The following is a 17,088-nucleotide window of genomic DNA, read 5'->3' on the forward strand; positions in this document are numbered from 1 at the left end:
CTCCTCCTCCTCCTCCTCCTCTTCCTCCATCCCTTTTGGCCTCCCCCAGGCACGACCCCTCCTGTATCCCGCTGAAAAATGAGAGAGAGAGAAAAAAAAAAATCAAAAAAGTGGTGGATTTCCACTTTAAATGCTCTAAAAATGAGGGGAATATCCCCAAACTGGCAAATTTCCATATTTAAATGCTCTAAAAATGAGGGGAAATATCCCCAAACTGGCAAATTTCCATATTTAAATGCCCTAAAAATGAGGGGAAATAGCCCCAAACCGACGGATTTCCACATTTAGATGCTCTTCAGTTTAAAAATGAAGGGAAATATCCCCAAACTGGCAAATTTCCATATTTGAATGCTCTAAAAAGGAGGGGAAATATCCCCAAACTGGCAAATTTCCATATTTAAATGCTCTAAAAAGGAGGGGAAATATCCCAAACTGGCAAATTTCCATATTTAAATGCTCTAAAAAGGAGGGGAAATATCCCAAACTGGCAAATTTCCATATTTAAATGCTCTTCAGTCTAAAAATGAAGGGAAATATCCCCAAACTGGCAAATTTCCATATTTAAATGCTCTAAAAATGAAGGGAAATATCCCAAACTGGCAAATTTCCATATTTAAATGCTCTAAAAAATGAAGGGAAATATCCCAAACTGGCAAATTTCCATATTTGAAGGCTCTAAAAAGGAGGGGAAATATCCCCAAACTGGCAAATTTCCATATTTAAATGCTCTAAAAAGGAGGGGAAATATCCCAAACTGGCAAATTTCCATATTTAAATGCTCTAAAAATGAAGGGAAATATCCCCAACTGGCAAATTTCCATATTTGAATGCTCTAAAAATGAGGGGAATATCCCCAAACTGGCAAATTTCCATATTTAAATGCTTTTCAGTCTAAAAAGGAGGGGAAATATCCCAAACCGGCGGATTTCCACTTTTCCACGCCCTTTTCCCGTGGGGAAGGGAGGAGGGGAAGGGCGAGGGCGAGGGAGGGACAGGAGGGACTCCTGGCAAAGGGATGGGAAAGGGACCCCAAAAACCGCCCCAAATCAAACCCCGAGTTTTTATTGCTGCAAATCCCCAATGAGGGTGGGAAAAGAGACCCCAAAAACCGCCCCAAATCAAACCCCGAGTCCCTGTCACTGCAAATCCCGAATGAGGGTGGGAAAGGGACCCCAAAAAACTGCCCCAAATCAAAGCCTGAGTTCTTATTGCTGCAAATCCCAAATGAGGGTGGGAAAGGGACCCCAAAAACCAACCCAAATCAAAGCCTGAGTTATTCTCCCTAAAAATCCCTAATGCGGGTGAGAAAGGGACCCCAAAACCAGCCCCAAATCAAAGCCCAAGGCCTCATCCATACCAATCCCTCATGAGGGTGGGATGAGGGACCCCAAAAACCGTCCCAAATCAAAGCCCGAGTTCTTATCACTGCAAATCCCGAATGAGGGTGGGAAAGGGACCCCAAAAACCGGCCAAATCAAAGCCCGAGCCCTCCTCGATACCATCCCTAATGAGGGTGGGATTAGGGACCCCCCAAAACCCCCCCCAAATCAAAGCCCGAGCTCTCATGGATAGCAATCCTTAATGAGGGTGGGATTAGGGACCCCAAAAACCACCCAAATCAAAGCCCGAGCCCTTGTCGATACAAATCCCTAATGCGGGTGGGATGAGGAACCCCAAACACAGCCTCAAATCAAACCCCGAGTTCTTCCCACTACAAATCCCTCATGAGGGTGGGATGAGGAACCCCAAAAATTAACCCAAAATCAAACCCTGATTTCTTATCACTACAAATCCCGAATGATGGTGGGAAAGGGACCCCAAAACCACCCCAAATCAAACCCCGAGTTCTTATCACTACAAATCCCCAATGAGGGTGGGAAAGGGACCCCAAACCCCCCAGATCAAACCCCAAGCCCTCATGGATAGCAATCCTTAATGAGGGTGGGATGAGCGACCCCAAAAACCACCCCCAATCAAACCCCAAGTTTTTATCGATGTAAATCCCTAATGAAGGTGGGATGAGGAACCCCAAAACTGCCCCAAATGAGACCCCAAGCCCTCATCGCTACAAATCCCTCATGAGGGTGGGATGAGGAACCCCAAAAACTGCCCCAATCAAACCCCAAGTTCTTATCACTACAAATCCCCAATGAGGGTGGGGGTCAGGAACCCTAAAAACCGCCCCAAATCAAACCCCGAGTCCTCATGGATAGCAATCCTTAATGAGGGTGGGAAAAGAGACCCCAAAAAACCGCCCCAAAATCAAAGCCCAATCTGTCATAGATACAAATCCCTAATGAGGGTGGGAAAAGGACCCCAAAAACTGCACCAAATCAAAGCCCAAGCCCTCATCCATACTAATCCCTAATGAGGGTGGGATGAGGAACCCCAAAAAACCGCCCCAAATGAAACCCCGAGCTCTCATCTATAGCAATCCTTAAAGAGGGTGGGATGAGTGAACCCAAAAACTGCCCCAAATCAAACCCCGAGCCCTCGTCGATAAAAATCCCTAATGAAGGTGGGATGAGGAACCCCAAAACCGCCCCAAATGAAACCCCAAGCCCTCATCGATACAAATCCCTCATGAGGGTGGGATGAGGAACCCCAAAAACTGCCCCAATCAAACCCCAAGTTCTTATCACTGCAAATCCCTAATGAAGGTGGGATGAGGAACCCCAAAAACTGCCCCAATCAAACCCCAAGTTCTTATCACTGCAAATCCCTAATGAAGGTGGGATGAGGAACCCCAAAACCACCCCAAATCAAACCCCGAGATCTCATCCATACCAATCCCTAATGAAGATGGGATGAAGAACCCCAAAAACCACCGAAATCAATCCCCAAGTTCTTATCGATGTAAATCCCTCATGAGGATGGGATGAGGAACCCCAAAAACCGCCCCAAATCAAACCCCAAGGCCTCATCCATAGCAATCCCTCATGAGGGTGGGATGAGGAACCCCAAAACCACCCCAAATCAATCCCCAAGTTCTTATCGATGTAAATCCCTAATGAGGGTGTGATGAGGATCCCCAAAACCGCCCCAAATGAAACCCCGAGCCCTCATCCATACCAATCCCTAATGAGGGTGGGATGAGGAACCCCAAAAAACTGCCCCAATCAAACCCGAAGCTCTCATCGATACAAATCCCTAATGAAGGTGGGATGAGGAACCCCAAAAACCGCCCCAAATGAGACCCCGAGCCCTCATCCATACCAATCCCACATGAGGGTGGGATGAGGAACCCCAAAAACTGCCCATATCAAACCCTGAGTTCTTATCTCTACAAATCCCTAATGAGGGTGGGAAAGGGACCCCAAAAGCCCCCAAATCAAACCCCGAGTTCTTATCGATGTAAATCCTAATGAGGATGGGATGAGGATCCCCAAAACCGCCCCAAATCAAAGCCCAAGGCCTCATCCATAGCAATCCCCAATGAGGGTGGGATGAGGAACCCCAAAACCACCCCAAATGAGGCCCCGAGCCCTCATGGGCACCATCCCTAACGAGGTGCCCGTAACGAGCCCCGGCGCGGCCGCAGGGCCGCGGGAGCGCTGCCGGTGCCGGGCGCCGATCGATCCTCCACCCTCGGCCCGCGCTTCGTTAGCGGCGCCTCCGCCGTCATTATCCCGCCACCAGCAGGGCCCTCCTTATTTGTCCTAATTAGCGAGAGCGGAGCTAATCGGGAGGAGAGGAGGGGGGAAGGTTCAATAAAATCTGAATTATTGAACGGCCGCGAGGTTCCGCCATCAGCCCGGCCGTTCTTCACCTCCTCCAAAATGTCAACGGAACGCGGGCAAGCGAAAATTTGCGGCCCTGCCCTTCTGTTCCGCGCAACTGGAGGGCATTAATTAAGCGAATTAAGCGCATTAAGCATATTCGGGGCCTTGGTTGTTGGCAAAACACGGCGACTGCCTGGCGGTAATTAAGGAGGGAGTATGCAAATGAGCGGCGGGTTGAGGAAATATTGATTTTGCGCGGCGGCGGGAGCGGGGGTTGTGTTTGAGGAGCTCCTGGAAGCGCCGGAGCTGTTGGATCAAGCGTGGGAATCTTCCCTGGAGGAGAAGCCAAGCGGGAACGGGGCCTGCGAGGGGAGAGCTCCCTTTTCCTGGGAATTCTGCAGCTTTTAGGGGATTTCTGGGGGGAATTTCCCTTTTTTCTCTTTCGTTTCCTTCTCAGTTTCTCCTTCCGATCCTCTCCCCTGGATTTCCAGTCTCCATCCCAAGGGAGGAGCTGGGAGAGGGAACCTTGGCCTGGAAGCTGCCGGGTTTATCCCGGCTCGATTTCCCCACTGGGAGCTGGAATTAGGGGGGAAATGGGAATAAAGTGGGGATTTGGGGTCTCCGGGCTGCTGGATATTGATAAACCCCAGCTGCCGATATCGGCCATTGATCAGGGTATCCTGGATCCCTGATTGATAAACGCCAGCTGCCGATATCGGCCATTGATCAGGGTATCCTGGATCCCTGATTGATAAACCCCAGCTGCCGATATCGGCCATTGATCAGGGTATCCTGGATCCCTGATTGATAAACCCCAGCTGCCGATATCGGCCATTGATCAGGGTATCCTGGATCTCTGATTGATAAACCCCAGCTGCCGATATCGGCCATTGATCACGGCCTGCATGGATCCGTGATTGATAAACCCCAGCTGCCGATATCGGCCATTGATCAGGGACTCCTGGATCCCTGATTGATAAACCCCAGCTGCCGATATCGGCCATTGATCACGGCCTGCATGGATCCGTGATTGATAAACCCCAGCTGCCGATATCGGCCATTGATCACAGCCTGTGTGGATCCCTGATTGATAAACCCCAGCTGCCGATATCGGCCATTGATCAGGGTATCCTGGATCCCTGATATTGATAAACCCCAGCTGCCGATATCGGCCATTGATCACGGCCTGTGTGGATCCCTGATTGATAAACCCCAGCTGCCGATATCGGCCATTGATCAGGGTATCCTGGATCCCTGATTGATAAACCCCAGCTGCCAATATCGGCCATTGATCAGGGTATCCTGGATCCCTGATTGATAAACCCCAGCTGCCAATATCGGCCATTGATCAGGGTATCCTGGATCCCTGATTGATAAACCCCCAGCTGCCGATATCGGCCATTGATCAGGGTATCCTGGATCCCTGATTGATAAACCCCAGCTGCCAATATCGGCCATTGATCAGGGACTCCTGGATCCCTGATTGATAAACCCCAGCTGCCGATATCGGCCATTGATCAGGGTATCCTGAATCCCTGATTGATAAACCCCAGCTGCCGATATCGGCCATTGATCACGGCCTGTGTGGATCCCTGATATTGATAAACCCCAACTGCCGATATCGGCCATTGATCAGGGTATCCTGGATCCCTGATTGATAAACCCCAGCTGCCGATATTGGCCATTGATCAGGGTATCCTGGATCCCTGATTGATAAACCCCAGCTGCCGATATCGGCCATTAATCAGGGTATCCTGGATCTCTGATTGATAAACCCCAGCTGCCGATATCGGCCATTGATCAGGGTATCCTGGATCCCTGATTGATAAACCCCAGCTGCCGATATCGGCCATTGATCACGGCCTGTGTGGATCCCTGATTGATAAACCCCAGCTGCCGATATCGGCCATTGATCACGGCCTGTGTGGATCCCCGCACCTCTCGGAGCACGGAGCCGGGCCTGGATTTGGGATCTCAGGGAATCTCCAGGAATTTGGGATCCAAGGGAATCCCCAGGGATTTAGGATCCAAGGGAATCTCTAGGGATCCTCAGGGATTTGAGGAAATCCCCGGGAATTTGGGATTTGAGGGAATCCCCGGGGATTTGGGATCTAAGGGAATCTCCAGGAATTTGGGATCCGAGGGAATCCCCAGGGATTTGGGATCTCAGGGAATCTCCAGGAATTTGGGATCCCCAGTTAGATTTGGGATCTGACAGAATCCCCAGGAATTTGGAATTTGAGGGAATCCCCAGGGATTTGGGATCCGAGGGAATCTCCACGGATTTGGGATCTCGGGAAATCCCCAGGGATTTGGGATCTCAGGGAATCCCCAGGAATTTGGGATCTCAGGGAATCTCCAGGCGTTTGGGATCCCCAGTTAGATTTGGGATCTGACAGAATCCCCAGGAATTTGGAATTTGAGGGAATCCCCAGGAATTTGGGATCCGAGGGAATCCCCAGGGATTTGGGATCTCAGGGAATCTCCAGGCGTTTGGGACCCCCGGTTAGATTTGGGATCTGACAGAATCCCGAGGGATTTGGGATCCGAGGGAATCCCCAGGGATTTGGGATTTGAGGGAATCCCCAGGATTTGGGATCTGACAGAATCCCCAGGAATTTGGGATCTCAGGGAACCCCCAGGGATTTGGGATCCGAGGGAACCCCCAGGAATTCGGGACCCCCCAAATCCCTGCCCGACCCAGCGCCTCCAGACCCCTCCTCTGCACTGCGGCGCAGTCATGAATATGCAAATGAGCCTAATTAAGGAGGCGGGGCGGGGCCAGCCCCTGGCGGGGCCGCTGGGATTCCCAGGGAAGCAGCGCGGGAATCCCCGGGCCGGGGAGCAGGAGCCGCTCCCGGAAATAATTCCATTTTCTCCTGATAATCTCATTTTATCCCAAATTCTCCTCATTTCCCCGCTTGCATTTCTGTTTTATCTGAACTACCGGGGCTTCGTTTTCCCGGTTCGGGTTTTTTTTTTTTTTTCCCCATTTTATCCTCATTATTTGGGGTTTTTTTCCGTTTATTTTTTCTATTTTATCTGAATTACCTGGCCTTGTTTCCTCTTTTTTTTTTTTTTCCTATTTTATCTGAATTATCTGGGTTTTATCCCTTTTTTAATTTTATCTGAATTATCTGGGCTTTTATCCCTTTTTAAATTTTATCTGAATTATCTGGTTTTTATCCCTTTTTAAATTTTATCTGAATTATCTGGGTTTTATCCCTTTTAAAATTTTATCTGAATTATCTGGGGTTTTATCCCTTTTTAATTTTATCTGAATTATCTGGGTTTTATCCCTTTTTTAATTTTATCTGAATTATCTGGGTTTTTATCCCCTTTTTAATTTTATCTGAATTATCTGGTTTTTTATCCCTTTTTAAAATTTATCTGAATTATCTGGGGTTTTATCCCTTTTTTTAATTTTATCTGAATTATCTGGGTTTTTATCCCTTTTTTAAATTTTATCTGAATTATCTGGGTTTTTATCCCCTTTTTAATTTTATCTGAATTATCTGGTTTTTTATCCCTTTTTAAAATTTATCTGAATTATCTGGGGTTTTATCCCTTTTTTTAATTTTATCTGAATTATCTGGGTTTTTATCCCTTTTTTAAATTTTATCTGAATTATCTGGGGTTTTATCCCTTTTTTAATTTTATCTGAATTATCTGGGGTTTTATCCCTTTTTTAATTTTATCTGAATTATCTGGGGTTTTTTCCTCTTTTTTTTTTTCCTATTTTATCTGAATTATCTGGGCTCCTTTCACTACTTTTTTCCTATTAAAAAAAAAAAAAATCGGATTTTTCACCTCAGCGCCGCCTCAGCTTTAATTGAGACTTCCAAAAAAAGTTACATTTAACCCAAAAAGTTACATTTAACCCCAAAAAAGTTCTGTTTAACCCCCCAAAAAGTTACATTTAACCCCAAAAAAGTTCTATTTAATCACAAAAAAGTTCTATTTATCTCAAAAGAAGTTACATTTAACCCCAACAAAGTTACATTTAACCCCCCAAAATTTACATTTGACCCCCAAAAAGTTCTATTTAACCCCCAAAAATTTACATTTAACCCCAAAAAAGTTCTATTTAACAAAAAAAGGAGTTACATTTAACGCCAAAAAAGTTCTGTTTAACCTCCAAAAAGTTCTATTTAACTCAAAAAAGTTACATTTAACCCCCAAAATCCCAAAGATTTAAAACACAGATTTAAAATTTAAAATTAAAAAAAAAATATTAAAAATTTAAAAAAAATCAAGATTTCCAATCAAGGTTTCAAATCCAGGCTCAAAAAAATCAGGATTTAAAGTGCTTTAAAATAAAGATTAAAATTTAAATGAAGATTCCAAGTGAAGATTTCCAAGAAAAGGCTTCAAATAAAGATCCTAAAATAAAGATCTAAAGGTTTTAAAATAAAGTGTTAAAAATCGAAATGGAACAAGAGCTGGGGGTTGGAAATTATTCCAGCACTAAATCCTTCATCTGAGCATAAGGAACAAAAAAAAAAAAGCGATTTTTCCCAAAATCCCAAAGGGATTCCAGCCCTAAATCCTCATTTGAACCGTAGGGACAAAAAAAAAAGCGATTTTTTCACCAAAATCCCGAAGTTACCCCAGCCCTAAATCCCCCATTTGAGCATTAGGGACCAAAAAAAGCGATTTTTCCCCAAAATCCCAAAGGGATCCCGGCCTTAAATCCGTCATTTGAGCATTAGGAAACCCAAAAAAAGCGATTTTTTTTCCCAAAATCCCGAAGTTACCCAGCCCTAAATCCTCATTTGAACCTTAGGAATCCCAAAAAAAAGCGATTTTTCCCAAAAATCCCAAAGCGATCCCGGCCTTAAATCCGTCATGTGAGCATAAGGGACAAAAAAAAAAAAAAAGTGATTTTCCTAAAATCCCAAAGCGATCCCAGCCCTAAACCCTCATCTGAGCATAAGGAACCCAAAAAAAAGCGATTTTTCCCCAAATTCCCGAAGCGATCCCGGCCCTAAACCCCTCATGTGAGCATTAGGAACCAAATAAAGTGATTTTTTCCCAAATCCCAAAGCGATCCCAGCCCTAAATCCTTCATGTGAGCATAAGGGACAAAAAAAAAAAGTGATTTTTTCCCAAATCCCGAAGTTACCCCAGCCCCAAATCCCTCACGTGATCCTCAGGAACCAAAAAAAAAGCGATTTTCCCCAAAAATCCCAAAGCGATCCCGGCCCTAAATCCTTCATGTGAGCATAAAGAACAACAAAAAAAAGTGATTTTCCCAAAATCCCGAAGTTACCCCAGCCCTAAATCCTCATTTGAACCTTAGGGACCAAAAAAAAAAAGTGATTTTTTCCAAAATCCCGAAGCGATCCTGGCCCTAAATCCCTCATGTGAGCATAAAGGACAAAAAAAAGCGATTTTTCCCAAAATTCCAAAGTTACCCGAGCCCTAAATCCTCATTTGAGCATTAGGAACCCAAAAAAAGCGATTTTTTTCCCAAATCCCGAAGTTACCCCTGCTCTAAATCTTCATTTGAGCATTAGGAACCCAAAAAAAAGTGATTTTCCCTCAAATTCTGAAGTGATTCCGGCCTTAAATCCGTAATTTGAGCATTAGGAAACCCAAAAAAAGCGATTTTTTCCCCCAAAATCCCGAAGTTACCCAGCCCTAAATCCTCATTTGAACCTTAGGAATCCCAAAAAAAGGGATTTTTTCCCAAAATCCCGAAGCGACCCCAGCCCTAAATCCTCATTTGAACATAAGGAACCAAAAAAAAAAAGTGATTTTCCATCAAATTCTGAAGTGATCCCGGCCTTAAATCCGTAATTTGAGCATTAGGAATCCCCCAAAAAAGTGATTTTTTCCCAAAATCCCGAAATTAACCCAGCCCTAAACCCTCATTTGAACATAAGGAACCAAAAAAAAAAAGTGATTTTCCCTAAAAATCCCAAAGCGATCCTGGCCTTAAATCCCTCATGTGAGCATTAGGAATCCCAAAAAAAGCGATTTTTCCCAAATTCTCGAAGCGATCCCGGCCCTAAATCCTTCATGTGAGCATAAAGGACAAAAAAAAAAAAGCGATTTTTCCCAAAATTCCAAAGTTACCCCAGCTCTAAACCCTCATTTGAACCCTAGGGACCAAAAAAAAAGCGATTTTCCCTCAAATTCTGAAGTGATTCCGGCCTTAAATCCGTCATGTGAGCATTAGGAATCCCAAAAAAAAGGGATTTTTTCCCAAATTCCCGAAGCGATCCCTGCCCTAAATCCTTCATGTGAGCATTAGGAATCCCAAAAAAAGGGATTTTTTCCCAAATCCCAAAGCGATCCCGGCCCTAAACCCCTCATTTGAGCATTAGGAATCTCAAGAAAAGCGATTTTTTCCCAAAATCCCGAAGTTACCGCGGCCCTCAATCCCTCATGTGAGCATTAGGAATCCCAAAAAAAGGGATTTTTTCCCAAATCCCAAAGCGATCCCAGCCCTAAATCCCTCCTCCGAGCCTTAGGAACCAAAAAAAAGCGATTTTTTTTCCAAATTCCCAAAGCGATCCCGGCCCTAAACCCCTCATGTGAGCATTAGGAATCCCAAAAAAAGCGATTTTTCCCAAAATCCCGAAGTTACCCCTGCCCTAAACCCCTCATGTGAGCATTAGGAATCCCAAAAAAAGCGATTTTTTCCCAAATTCCCGACGCGATCGCAGCCCCAGCCCCGCAGCCCGTCCCCATTTCAGGCTGAATTTTGCCCAATTTCACCAATTCCAATTTTGTGACCCCTGTCCCACCCACCCACCCACAAAAAAAACCACCAAAAATCGGATTTTTCACCCCAGCTCTAATTTAGGCTCGGCTTAGAGGAAAAGTTTTCCTGCCACGACTGAAAATTAAAAAAAAAAATAAAATAAAATCGCGTTTTTTTCGTGATTTTAATTAAAAAAAAATCCCCTTGATGCAGCAGCTGCGGAAAAACGCCGGAAAAAACAAAGCCATGGATGCCAGGCCGGAATAAACAAACAAATAAATAAATAAAAAATAAATAAAATCGGCTTTTTCTCTCTCTCTCTCTTTTTTTTTTAATTTGTTTTAGAGCCATAAATCATCCATTTGAACCCGAACGCGACGAAATATCAAAGGAATCGAATTAAAAATCGATTTTTCCTGCCGGGGGAATGACGGGAGCGCAGCTTTGAATCACTCCAAAAAAAAAAAAAAAAAAAAAAGAAAAGAAAAAAAAGAAAAAAAAAAAAAAAAAGAAAAAAAAAAGAAAAGGAGTTTTGAAGAACGCTCGTAACCCCAAATATTTTCATTTTGGGGCCTCTCGGCCTCAGCAAAGCGGGAATAAACCAACAAACAAACGGAAATTTTAATTTTTTTTAGGCAGAACGGCAGCTGGAAGTGGCGAAAAAACCGAATTTTACACGGGAAAAAAGGAGGAGGAGGTCGCTGCCCGGCGGGAATTTGGCACCAAAGCGCAAAGGGATTTTTTCCCCATTTTAATTTGGCTCTCAGGGTGAACTTTTGGCCCGGGAAAAGGGAGAGGAGCGGAAATAAACCAACAAACAAACGGAAAATTTAAATTATTTTAGACCGAACGGCAGCTGGAAATGGCGAAAAAATCAAATTTTACACGGAAAAAAAAAGGACTTTATCACCAAAGCGCAAGGGGATTTTTTTTCCCATTTTAATTTGGCTCTCAGGGTGAACTTTTGGCCCGGGGAAAAGGGAGAGGAGCGGAAATAAACCAACAAACAAACGGAAAATTTAAATTATTTTAGACCGAACGGCAGCTGGAAATGGCGATAAAATCAAATTTTCGGATGGAAAAGAGGACGGGGACGTCGCTACCCGGCGGGAATTTGTCACCAAATGTTGTCCCCAGCGCAAAGGGATTTTTTTTCCCATTTTAATTTGGCTCTCAGGGTGAACTTTTGGCCTGGGAAAAGGGAGAGGAGCGGAAATAAAGCAACAAACAAACGGAAAATTTAAATTATTTTAGACCGAACGGCAGCTGGAAATGGCGATAAAATCAAATTTTCGGATGGAAAAGAGGACGGGGACGTCGCTACCCGGCGGGAATTTGTCACCAAATGTTGTCCCCAGCGCAAAGGGATTTTTTTCCCATTTTAATTTGGCTCTCAGGGTGAACTTTTGGCCCGGGAAAAGGGAGAGGAGCGGGAGCGGAGCCCTCGCGGCGCTGCCGGAGCGTGGCCGGGCAGTAAATCCTCCTGACAAGTAACAAATGGCTGTGGGCGTCCGATGCCTGCGCGCTCTTGTCTCCCTGCTCGGAACAAGTAAATAAATGTTGCCCACCTCTGTTCCCATTCTCTGAGCCCGGCCTGGAGGCAGGCTCTGCCCTCCTCCTCCTCAGCTGGACCCCGCTGGGGACGGGCTCAGCCCGCCAAAGCTGAGCTTAGCGCCCCAGAATTGCTTAGAGCGCCCGAAAAGATGGTTTGGGTAGGGGTGTGCGGGGAGTGAGCCCCTAAACCCGGTTTGGGTAGGGATGTGCGGGATGTGAGCCCCTAAACCCGGCTTGGGTAGGGAGTGAGCGGGATGTGAGCCCCTAAACCCGGTTTGGGTAGGGATGTGCGGGGAGTGAGCCCCTAAACCCGGTTTGGGTAGGGATGTGCGGGGAGTGAGCCCCTAAACCCGGTTTGGGTAGGGATGTGCGGGGAGTGAGCCCCTAAACCCGGTTTGGGTCAGGATGTGCGGGGAGTGAGCCCCTAAACCCGGTTTGGGTAGGGATGTGCGGGGAGTGAGCCCCTAAACCCGGTTTTAGTCGGGAGTGTGCGGGATGTGAGCCCCTAAACCCGGTTTGGGTCGGGATGTGCGGGGAGTGAGCCCCTAAACCCGGTTTGGGTAGGGAGTGTGCCGGGAGTGAGCCCCTAAACCCGGTTTGGGCAGGGATGTGCCGGGAGTGAGCCCCTAAACCCGGTTTTAGTCGGGAGTGTGCAGTGTGTGAGCCCCTAAACCCGGTTTTAGTCGGGAGTGTGCGGGGAGTGAGCCCCTAAACCCGGTTTTAGTCGGGAGTGTGCGGGGTGTGAGCCCCTAAGCCCGGTTTTAGTCGGGAGTGTGCGGGGTGTGAGCCCCTAAGCCCGGTTTTAGTCGGGAGTGTGCGGGGAGTGAGCCCCTAAACCCGGTTTTAGTCGGGAGCGCGCGGTGCGCGGGTGGATGGATGGGAAGATGCCCCGGTGGCCGCCGGGCTCGGTTTCAGTTCCCATCCCGGGATTTGCCAGGCCGGGCCTGGCCCGGCTCCAGCAGGAGCCTCGCTAACTTTATTTGGCCTCCTCATTAGAATGTTGATCTAATTGCGGCGCTTTCACCGGCACAAAGCCCGCGCGGGGGGAATGAAAGCGAAAAGCGAGCGGGTTTTTCTCGGGCGGCTTTCTCAGCACCGCGGAGAACACCGAAACCTTGGGTGCGAGGCGCTCCGAGGGGAAAAGCTCCCAAAAGAATCAAAGAGCATCATCCCTTTGTGCCTCACACCTCCCCATCCCCTCGCCCTCTTTTCTTTTTCTCACACCGAGCCGGCATCGCGGGGGGGGTGTGCAAAAAAAAAAAAAAAAAAAAAAAAACCCTTTTAAAGTCAGAACTTGCGCCTGAAACCGGCTCCTCGCATAACTCGGGGCCCTTTTTAGCACTTAAAAAACACTCGCGGGTCACTGCAATCCTTCCCCGCACCCCACCTCGCCCCTCTCTCCTTTAAAGTCTTTGAGGGGAAGGTTTTGACGCGTCCGTGTTGTTATCAGATTGATGGGCCGGGTTTGATTGAAGCCCCTTTGTCATGCAAATGCCAGGCCCGTGATGGATGAGCCCGGAGCCGGCCGCAAACTTCGGGAGCCCCGCGCTCATTGGGCTGGGCCCGCTCCGCCCGCGGGGTCCCCCCCGCTCCGGCCGCGGTTCCGCGGGGTCCCCCCGTGCCCGGCAGGAAGTTTGCCAGCTTTGACATAGTGCCCAAAGGTTGTAGGGCAGGCGGCATCGCCCCCAAAACGCGCTGACCCTCCTCCATCACTGGCAGATGGACAATACCGCCATGAACTCCTTCTTGGAGTTCGCAATTTGTAACCGCGGCACCGCCGCCTTCCAGCACCACCCCGAGCCGGCCTCGCCTTCCTTCCCGCCGTGCTCAGGTAGCCCCACTCCGAGCGCCGAGAGCCACTTCGGCCCGCCGGCCACCTCGCCCGCTGCCGGGCATCTCCCCCAGCACAACTTCCACCCTCCCTCCTCCTCCTCCTCCTCTTCCTCCCGCTTCGCCACGCCGGGCTACCCGGCCCAGTCGGGCTACCAGCAGCTCTACCTGGGCCAGCAGGACGCGGACGGGCTGTACTTCCAGGCGGCCGCCTACGGCTCGGGCTCGCTGGCCGAGGGCTACTGCGGGCCCGCGGGGCAGTTCCAGCAGCCGCCCGCCTTCGGCCAGGAGCAGCCCGGCTACCTGCCCGGCCTTTTTGGCGACCTCCTGCACGAGGAGCCGGAGCCTCCGGGCCACCCCGAGCCGGGCGCCAAGGCCGGGGCGGCGCAGACCTTCGAGTGGATGAGGGTGAAGAGGAACCCCCCCAAAACAGGTGAGTTTGGGGTGCTGGGGGCGGCCCCGCCGCGAGCCCGGGCAGCCCCGGGGGTTTGGACTCATCTTCCAGGGGAGCACGGCTTTGGGCTGGGTTTGGGATTTGAGCTGGGTTTGGGGTTTGGGCTGGGTTTGGGGTTTGGGATGGGTTTGGGGTTTGGGCTGGGTTTGGGATTTGAGCTGGGTTTGGGGTTTGGGCTGGGTTTGGGGTTTGGGCTGGGTTTGGGGTTTGGGCTGGGTTTGGGATTTGAGCTGGGTTTGGGGTTTGGGCTGGGTTTGGTTGGGTTTTGGGGTTTGGGTTGGGTTTGATTGGGTTTTGGGGTTTGGGTTGGGTTTGGTTGGGTTTTGGGTTTTTTTGGGGGGGTTTTGTTTGGGTTTTGGTGTTTCTTGGGGGGCTGTTTCAGTTTTGGTTTTTTTTGGGGGGGGGATTGGTTATAGTTTTGAGGTTTTTTTGGGGGGTTTGTTTGGCTTTTGGTTTTTTTTTTTGGGAGGTTGTTTGTGTTTTGGGGCCTTTTTCTTAACCCCCCCCAGAGATTTTCCATCACTTCCCACGGAGCCTCCCTGAGCTCGGCTCCCACAGGCCCGAGCCTGATTTAAGTCCAGCTCAGAGCAGGAAACGCTCGACGCTTCCTCCTCCTCCTCCATTGTTCCACTTCCTTCCTCATCACCTTCCCTCAAACCCCGGCCTTCCTCCTCCTCCCCGCCATCATCACCCTCTCCTTCCCCTTCCAGCCCTTCCCGCGGGGTCCGGGGATGGATCCCGGGTGAAAATCCCAGGGGATGGATCCCAGGGGAAAACCCAGGAGATGGATCCAGGGGGAAAAACCCAGGGGATAGATCCCAGGAGAAAACCCACGGAATGGATCCCAGGAGAAAACCCAGCCGGGAGGATGAGGGGATGGATCCCAGGGGGAAAACCCAGGGGATGGATCCCGGGGAAAAAAAACCAGGGAATGGATCCCAGGGGAAAACTCAGAGGATGGATCCCAGGGGTAAAAACCCACGGAATGGATCCCGGGGGTAAAAACCCAGGGGATGGATCCCGGGGGTAAAAACCCAGGGAATGGATCCCAGGGGGAAACTCAGAGGATGGATCCCGGGAGAAAAAACTTAGGGAATGGATCCTGGGAGAAAAAACTTAGGGAATGGATCCCGGGAGAAAAAACTCAGGGGATGGATCCCGGGAGAAAAAACTCAGGGGATGGATCCCAGGGGGAAAATCCCAGGGGATGGATCCCGGGAGAAAAAACTCAGAGGATGGATCCCAGAGAAAAACCCGTGAGGATCTCTGGAAGGATCTCCAGATGGATCCCGGGAAAAGCGGAGCCTGGAGCGGGATGCGAGCCGGGCTGAGGCCGAGAGGGGCCGGGAGGGAGCGCGGAGCTCGGGGCGCTGCAGGCGGAGGGAGAAGGGGAGAACCCCTGAGGCGGAACATCCCCCCGGCCGCTCCTGCCCTGGCGCTTTTTTGGGTCTTTCTCAGGCAAAGCGTCGGAGCTGGGGCTCCTGGGGCAGCCCAACGCCATCCGCACCAACTTCAGCACCAAGCAGCTGACGGAGCTGGAGAAGGAGTTCCACTTCAACAAGTACCTGACGCGGGCCCGCAGGGTGGAGATCGCCGCCACCCTGGAGCTCAACGAGACGCAGGTGAAGATCTGGTTCCAGAACAGGCGGATGAAGCAGAAGAAGAGGGAACGGGAAGGGCTCGCCCCGGCCGCTGCCCGCAGGGCGGCCAAGGAAGCGGCCGAAGGCTCGGAGCCATCCTCGCCGGAGGCCTCGCCCAGCTCCAGCTCCTCCTGAGCGCTGCCGGGGGCGTCCCCGAGGGGCTGCGGGCGCCCGCAGGACCCTGCGCACCCCCGGCTGTCCCCACCTCGCGGCTCTCTCTTTATTTATAGCCCCTCTGGACTCCCAAGGAGCGGCCGTGGCCGGTGGCCGGAGCAATTTCCGCGTCTCAGGGACTTCGCTGCCTTTTCCCTTCCCCTTTAGGAACTGCACTTTCAACTCCAGGGAAAAAAACAAACAAAAAAAAACACTTTAATTTAGTTCGCTCCCCTTTGGAAAAACGAGCGCAACGATTTTTATTTTTTCTCCCCCCTCCCCGTCTGCCCGATGCGTTTTTCCTCCTTGTGAGAATGTTAAAAAAAAAAAAAAAAAAAAAAAAAGGCAAGAGAAAAAAAAAAGAAAAAAGTTTCGGGCATTTTTTCCCCCTCCTCCTTTTCCCTTTTATTTCCTGATTGTAGATCTTGAAAAGAGACCCGAGGCGCCCAAGACGCTCGAGGCCTCTGCAAAGACCCAAATCCTCAGGAAAGGAAAAAAAAAAAAAGTAAAAAAAAAAAAAAAAGGTTAAAAAAAAAAAAAAGAAAAAAAAAAGGTAAAAAAAAAAAAGGAAAAAAAAAAAAGAAAAAGCGCATTTTTCTGCTCCCGTTTTGCACTATTTCTGCTTTACAGGTTTTTTTTTTTTTTTTTTTTTTTTTTCCACGCGATTTTTGCTGCTGCCGGCGGAGGAGGGGAGGAGATTTTTGTTACGGGAGGAAGGAGCCCGCCTGCCCCCGGCGAGCTGCGAGGATGGATGGGGACGATTTTTTTTGGAGCTCCCGGCACCCTCAAAACCCGGAGCGCGTTCCTGGCACCCTCCCGGGCTTATCGGAGCCAGATAAACGCGAGATTTAAGCTCGGCCCAGCGCCCTCCCTCCCTCGCGAGGATTCAGGACCGAAAAGCTGCGGGTGGAAATGGAATTGTCCGGGAATCCCGAGCGGTTCCTCCGTGGGAATCTCCCCTGCCCCTCCTGCCCCCCCCGAACTACCTCAGCCCAATAAAGTTGATTGATTTTTTTTTTTTTT

At 49.1% G+C, this 17,088-nt stretch overlaps 1 protein-coding gene across 1 annotated transcript; it reads left to right on the forward strand.

Annotated features, from left to right (window-relative positions):
• The first annotated feature begins 13,707 nt into the window (after nt 1-13,707).
• Nucleotides 13,708-16,047, forward strand: HOXB1 (homeobox B1). The gene is made up of 2 exons (XM_053999806.1): nt 13,708-14,251; nt 15,731-16,047. Exons 1-2 carry the CDS (start codon nt 13,708-13,710, stop codon nt 16,045-16,047), a joined length of 861 nt encoding a protein of 286 aa, XP_053855781.1.
• The last annotated feature ends 1,041 nt before the right edge of the window (nt 16,048-17,088 follow it).

This window comes from Vidua macroura, chromosome 27, assembly GCF_024509145.1.
Source record: "Vidua macroura isolate BioBank_ID:100142 chromosome 27, ASM2450914v1, whole genome shotgun sequence".
In the NCBI taxonomy this organism is placed as follows: Eukaryota; Metazoa; Chordata; class Aves; order Passeriformes; family Viduidae; genus Vidua; species Vidua macroura.